At 42.2% G+C, this 7,081-nt stretch overlaps 1 protein-coding gene across 1 annotated transcript in view; it reads right to left on the reverse strand.

Annotated features, from left to right (window-relative positions):
• Positions 1-921: 921 nt before the first annotated feature.
• Positions 922-7,081, reverse strand: part of gcc2 (GRIP and coiled-coil domain containing 2) — a 17,266-nt gene continuing 11,106 nt past the window's right edge. The window contains exons 17-23 of the mRNA XM_016484111.1: positions 6,918-7,039; positions 4,610-4,786; positions 2,465-2,682; positions 2,178-2,372; positions 1,914-2,053; positions 1,616-1,817; positions 922-1,366 (exon numbers count right to left, since the gene is read on the reverse strand). Coding sequence (XP_016339597.1) covers positions 1,293-1,366; positions 1,616-1,817; positions 1,914-2,053; positions 2,178-2,372; positions 2,465-2,682; positions 4,610-4,786; positions 6,918-7,039 — 1,128 coding nt within the window. The 3' untranslated portion in view covers positions 922-1,292. The remainder of the gene's footprint in view (positions 1,367-1,615; positions 1,818-1,913; positions 2,054-2,177; positions 2,373-2,464; positions 2,683-4,609; positions 4,787-6,917; positions 7,040-7,081) is intronic.

The raw sequence follows: 7,081 nt of genomic DNA on the forward strand, positions 1-7,081 counted from the left end.
CCTAACCTCACCAAACCTGTCCCTAACCTCACCTAACCTCACCAAACCTGTCCCTAACCTCACCTAACCTCACCAAACCTGTCCCTAACCTCACCTAACCTCACCAAACCTGTCCCTAACCTCACCTAACCTCACCAAACCTGTCCCTAACCTCACCTAACCTCACCAAACCTGTCCCTAACCTCACCAAACCTCACCAAACCTGTCCCTAACCTCACCAAACCTCACCAAACCTGTCCCTAACCTCACCAAACCTCACCAAACCTGTCCCTAACCTCACCAAACCGGTCCCTAACCTCACCTAACCTAACCCGTATCACACCCCAATAGCAGCACAATCTTTTCATCATTTTATAATATGTTACAATCACTTGTAGATTCTCAATAAGTGCTTGATCACATGGAACTGAAAGTTTAATGACATCTGTAAGTATTCTAACTTACATGAAATAATGATTTGTTTGAACATTATCCATTGTTTAATAAGTTTATTAGCAAACATTAACAAGCACATTATCTCACGTTTCTAACTCTTTGAATATATATTAACTAATGATCCATTAAGCATCATATAATGCTCGTTAATGATTTATTAATGAAAGTTATTATAAAGTGTTACCCAGATTGGCAGTGGGTGGAGTTTGTGAACGCCTGGATGATTTTAACCACAGAGTGTGTGTAACGTATCATCGGTGTTGTTTAGGTGCTTTGAGTTTAGATTCTTTGCCTGTTTCTCGGCACATTTCCCTTAGTTTCCATAGGTACGGATTAGAAGAGTGTCCATCTGATGCAAAATCTCAGCAGTAGTAGTAAATTAACTTGCGGCACGCATTAACGCACAACAGATATGAAAAGAACAAGGATTAAGATCAGTTTAAATCGAGTGTTCGTTTCTAAGAAACTTTAAAGAATAAACGGAACAGCTTTCAAAGTGGTTTAATTAGATTATACTCTGACTGACAGACACAGCTGAGGTTGAAACCCAGTATTTACACTCCTTCACGTCAATGTTCATTCAATGAACCTCAAATCTCTCATGGATATGAGATTTACAAACACCAACACAACCATTAGGCAATTTGTGGAAAAATGATATAATGATATAATTTATATTAAAATTTGATAAATATGACCAACATTTCTTATGTATGATTTACAGCACAGAATAATCTTCAATAACCCAGATAAAAAAAAAAAGATCCCATCAGGACTGACAAGTTGTAACTCAGTAGAAAGCAAGGCTGCATAAGCCCAGAGAAGATCTGCTGATATGTTTAGCTGTGTTACTCCTCTCATCTGATGCCTGACCAGCTGTGCAGATATGATGTCCAGCCTGACCCCCGTGAGCCCGCGGACTCCTCCTCACCTGCACACACACACACACACACACACATCACAGCGGCACACCAGCAGACGGCTTGCAGATAGACAGGGAATGTGCATGATCTCTACTATAGAGACGGACAAAGCCAGTCTTCATTCACACGTGTGCTGATGTCATGAAGTCTGACCTGCTGTTACTCAGCCTTGAGCGTTTCACCGTTCGCTGCATGAACATGTACACTAGGCAATCAAAGATTTCGTCTTGGAGGGCAAAATCACAGAAGTAACGCACCTTGAGCGATGGCAGCCAGCTTGCTCTTCTCCTCGGGGCTCAGCTGCAGCATGGTGTGAATGACAGGAAGTAAAGCCTGCCGCTCGCTGCCGGAGCGCAGGAAGATGAACTGCAGCAGCACGTTTTTAAGGTACTCCAGGTTGGCCACGGATTTCTCACGCTCCTGATTGCGCTCGAGTCGACGCACCTCACTCTTCAGGAGCTGCAGAGACAGTGTTCAGACACATGTGAGAGAACTGTAGTGTAGTGTAGTGTAGTGTAGTGTGTGTGTGTGTGTGTGTGTGTGTGTGTCTCTCACAGTGATCTGCTCCATTAGGACAGCGTTCGTGGCCTCGGTCTCGTGCAGCAGACTGTTCAGGTGCTCCATGCTGCGGGCGGCCGTGCTGAGCTTCTGCGTCAGCTCCTCTTTACTGGGCTCCGTGTGCCAGACAACAGGCTCTACACACACAAAGACACACATTACAAGCATGTCAGGCTTTACAGTAGCACACTAACACAGCAAGCTTCCAGTGTTTCGGTCACTCTGCTTTGTGGCGTGTGAAGCCTGAGGCAGATGCTTTACCGTGTTTGAGGTCTGCGGAGGTGAGCAGCTGCTCCAGAGAGGGCAGAGGGGTCCCGCTGGACGACAGTGACTCGGTCTCGGTGGTCTCCATCCCCTCACCCTCCTCTCTAGCCATGCCCTGCAGGTCCAGCTGAGGAACATCAGCAGGCCTTCTGTCCACATGACCCTTCCTGCTGTGCTGCACATGCACTGTGCCTGCAGCAGACAGAAACACACTCAGGTCAAACACTGCAGCACCCACAGCCTGAGGGAGAATCATCACATCCGTGCCAGTGTCTCTCTCTCACCGATGCTGCTGGGCTCTTTCTGCAGCTGGAAGAGCTGGGCCTCCAGTCGGCTGATCTGCTGCTGCAGCGTCTCTACAGTGCTGCAGTGCTCGTCCTGAAGATGGCGCGTCTGCTCACGGAAGCTGCTGCGCAGAGCCTCGCTTTGGGCGCTCAGTTGAGCTGCGCACTGGCCGTGTTCAGACTTCAGAGCCACACTCTCAGACTGCAGCGACAGCAGCCTGTCACGGACACAAACACAACATCAGAGAGCGCACGAGAAAACTACATCTCAAAGAACAATGTGTCTCTTGAGTTCTCGCATCATGAGTCCCACACACTCACAGCACTGTCTTTAATATTCCAAACAAGCACTGATATATTTACATGTTGCACCAATTTTTTTATCATGATTATGTTTACAGTAAGTGAAGAACATTGACACTCATTTGTAATTGCAGTTGTCATCACAAATGTAAGAATTATTTCATAATACAGTTAACATACACAAAAGTCATGCAGTGTGTGTAATTTGAAGTGTAAAAATTAAGAGAAAAATCCAGATTGACTTTTTTCATTTTTTTTTTTTAAGTAAATTGTGCTCAGAATTTTAAAGTATTTTGAGAAGCATTTTCCTCAGAGTATTTTGAAAGATGAAATGTAAATAAGTGCCATGCTGTTATAGATTATAGAGGTATATATTCTGGAATAGAATCTGAAATGAATCATATAAAGCCATTAGTTTCAGTTTGTCATTAGATTGTTAGAGCTTTGCATCAATGGATAGGGAATTTATGGTGCAGTTTCTTAATAGAGCAACAGATGTGATAGACACAATAGAACTTATGAATAGGCTAAATATTAAACTCTTATATTGAGTTTATAAAAGACTGAAGCACAAAAGCGTTCATGCATCAGTTAACTCTCTTTGAGAATATCAAGACATATGTCTGTGAACTGAAGCTGAAGCGCAGCATCACGCAGCTAGACCCTGACCCCAAACATACAAGCAAGATGAAAACAAGAGGACGGCCTGTAGTTCATGCTCGGAGCTGAAGCAGTTGTGGAAGGTTTGGAGCTGCTCCACAACACTGAAACACTAACAGATAACTACAGGAAGATTTTAGTCCAGGGGTCTCAACCTGTGGCGTGCAGAGGGATAATCAGTGGCACGCGAGCAAGAGGGAAAACTGCATTCCCACATACATTCTGAGGTAATCAATCCTCATAGTCACACATGAAAAAAATACCTCAGAAATATATAAGATTCTGCACTATTTGTATGATAATGAAATACAGATTTTTATCTGAACATTTAAAAAGATTATGTACTGTATAAAAACAGCATGTGGTTAAAAAAAAAAAAGTGTGGGGGGTGATGGTTGGGGCTTATTGGCACAGTGGTAAACCAGAAAAAATAAGAAAGGCATGTCCAAAAGGTTGCCGACCCCTGATTTAACCACACGTAATGCTGTTAATGGGGCTAAACCTGTTACTGACTCTAAGATGCAATCATTTTGTTATAGAACTTTCAATAACAGATGCATGAAAGATGCATTCCATTCTGTTTTGTGCTCATGAAGAGGCTTTTGTATGCATTCACAGGATTTGCAAAATACAGAAAGCACTTTGTTTGTACAAGTAATGTGAGAGTCCATATTGCTCAGGCAGACACGGTCTGGCCAGCTGAAAGAAGCCTTGTCCAACAATAGCAGCATTGTGTGCTTGTGTCTGCCAGACAGTAATCATCTCGAGTGTCGCGCAGCGGGCGGGCGGGACGCGTGCGCTTGACAGCACTCATCTATAGAGGTGAATGCAGAGCATCTCCATGAACAACAATAACATCAGCAGACACGGGAAACTCGAGGCAGTGTAAAGCATGGCAGACGTTATGATTTACACACTGCAGCCATGAGCGCTTGAGCAGAAAACTCCCTCGTTTTTGATTTGATACGTCAGCGGTTCAACAGCATTACAGAGGTTTTAAAGAAAACCGTCGCTCGCAGACCCACATTTAAAAAAAAAAAATCATTACATGAGATCTATTTAGACGAAACCATGAATCCTACAAGAGGAAGACTGTGCTGGTAAACCCTTCGGTGTTTCAGCTATCTGCAGCTGTGCAGTCAGGAGGTGTAAGGGTGCAGGCTCATGTGCGTGTGCCGGCACCTCTCTCGCAGCTCAGCCTCTTTGCTGACGCTCTCCTGCAGGATGCGGTTGTGTCGCTCCAGCAGCGTGTCGTGCTCCACCTGCAGCTGCTGCAGCTCTGAGGTGCTGGACTGGAGGCTCTGCTGCGTCTCCTGCAGGCGGCTGCGCAGCTGCTCCACCACGGCCTCCATGTGCTCTCTGACACAACACAAACACATCATCAACCACACACACCAGCACAGAGCCACACACTTTCACTAGACAGATTTCACTCTCGTCACGAGCGGTTGGAGTTAAAGAGGCGTGTTTGATGTCAGCTCTGCTGAAGAGAATCACAAAACACTAATTACAACAAACATTCACAGGGAAACATTAACGTTATTTAATATTTAGGAAAATACATGCATTTGAATTTAACATTTACTAACAAGAAACTGCCTGAAACTACATACATTTATTAGACTTAAAAATTGATATTTAAAGTGGGAGAGCTGTTACAGGCTACTATTGAATTATTGCAAGTTTGCACATATAGTTCAGTAATCTGTAAATTAAGGAATACCGAATCAGTGTTTTGTAAATGAGACGAGTAAAGAGCGTTGCTGTAGAAATCTGCCTTTGTGTCATGTCTTTATATTTATGCTCATTCAGTGCCTGCAGTATTCTGGAACATAACTGCGTTAAGATGTCCTTATGGACCACTGAAACTGATGCTGCTTTCTTCTGTACAACGGATGTTACGGATTAAATGTTAATCACCATTAATAACACTTTTATCATTGATCTTATCTATTGTTGATTAATCAGTTTCAGCACAAATGCACTAATTTGTAATCAGGGGAGCAGACAATGAAAAGTGTCCTTATACAGTCATCAACACTAGAGTGCGCACTAGAGCTTGTGTTGTGTGTTCTTCATGTCCACAAAACAAACACGGACGCTTTGGCTTCCCATTAAGATTGTTCACTACAAACACAGATTAAAACGTTGAAGGCATGGTTGGTTGCAGTCAGTTTAACCACCATCACAAATTGGTACACTGCCTTCATTGTAGTCCATGCACAAAGTCAGTCGCTCACCCCCACACAAACATTTTCTATTTTAGAAAAAAATATCTGTGATAAACTGGATTGAGGCCCTATCATAGTACAAAGACTGCACTTATTATGAACTTATCCATCCATTCTCACTTTATTTAAACTAAGACATGTCATATCGAGTTAAGTATGGTGTGCCACAGGGCTCAGTGTTAGGTCCTCTACTTTTCTCCTTTTATGTGCAAAACTAAGGAGAGATTGTCTGGAAACATGGCAGTAGTTAATTAGTTCATTATTGTCAGTGATATTCAGATTAATAATTCAATTAAAAACTTCTGATGGCTAGTAATTTCCTTTTACTGAATTCTGATAAACCAGGGATTCATTACTGAAATAAAAACTTCTGAATGTAAGAGGATACCTGTCGTTTGAAAGTCACATTTGCAGTGTTTGTAAAAGTGTTTGTAGAACTAACCCTAACTCAAAGTAATCACTTATAAATGGTTTAGTTCATATCACACTATAGTTCATCATGTTGTGAAAATTTGGTCAGTTAATTATAACAATACTAAATACTCAAAATCATCTGCAGGAGACGATCCTTTTCGGCTCAGATTCAGATTCAAATCTCTAGTCAAGCATACACCTACGTTCATTACCTAAACACATGGTTATGCTGCATTAATAAGGTCGACCGGAACCCAACACTTCTCAATTAATATAAACCTAAATGATTACGTGAACGGTATCTGCAGTTATAAGTGTCTGTTTTGTTTTACTGTCCAACAACAAAAGACACTATCTACATGCACCTCAGCAAACAATATGGCACTGAGCTTTTAATTACTACTTTTACAGTTTGATTAATATCTGTCAGCTAAAACTACATTTTTCCCCCCAAGCAAAATTAAATGGTATGTTGCAAACTGTGAACAATATTGTGATTTTGTACATTGATACATCAGTAGATCACATTTTTAGTGTAAAATAAATTCTCTGTAAAATAATTCCGGCTTAAATCACTGTGCTGTTGAACTGCAGAATGCACACTATTTTCCAGCTCTATCCAAACAATAAAGTAAGTTTGTTTACATGTAAAAGAGCCGTAGCACAATGTCATAATTGGACTGCGTGAGAGAGAATGAATCTGCCTAGAGAAAGAGAGTGAAAGTCTTAAGGAAGTGATTCACAGATCATTGAAACGGCAGCTAGAAGAGAAATCACATTCTAAACTGCTGGAGAAAATAACATGAAGAAGCTCTGCACTAAATGCAGCAATAACATGACATCACCTCTCCTGTTTGAAAGCGTTGCCGTCGCTCTGAGCTGAGCTCTTGTGTTTCTGCTGCTTCAGCACATTGTGGACTCGCACCTTATAACTCTCAAACTCAGACACCGTCGCCACAAGATCAGCCTGCAATCAAAACAACACAAGAGAGACAGTGCGTAAATAAAA

This window comes from Sinocyclocheilus anshuiensis, unplaced genomic scaffold (genome assembly GCF_001515605.1).
Source record: "Sinocyclocheilus anshuiensis isolate Anshui unplaced genomic scaffold, SAMN03320099.WGS_v1.1 scaffold1881, whole genome shotgun sequence".
Lineage (NCBI taxonomy): Eukaryota > Metazoa > Chordata > Actinopteri > Cypriniformes > Cyprinidae > Sinocyclocheilus > Sinocyclocheilus anshuiensis.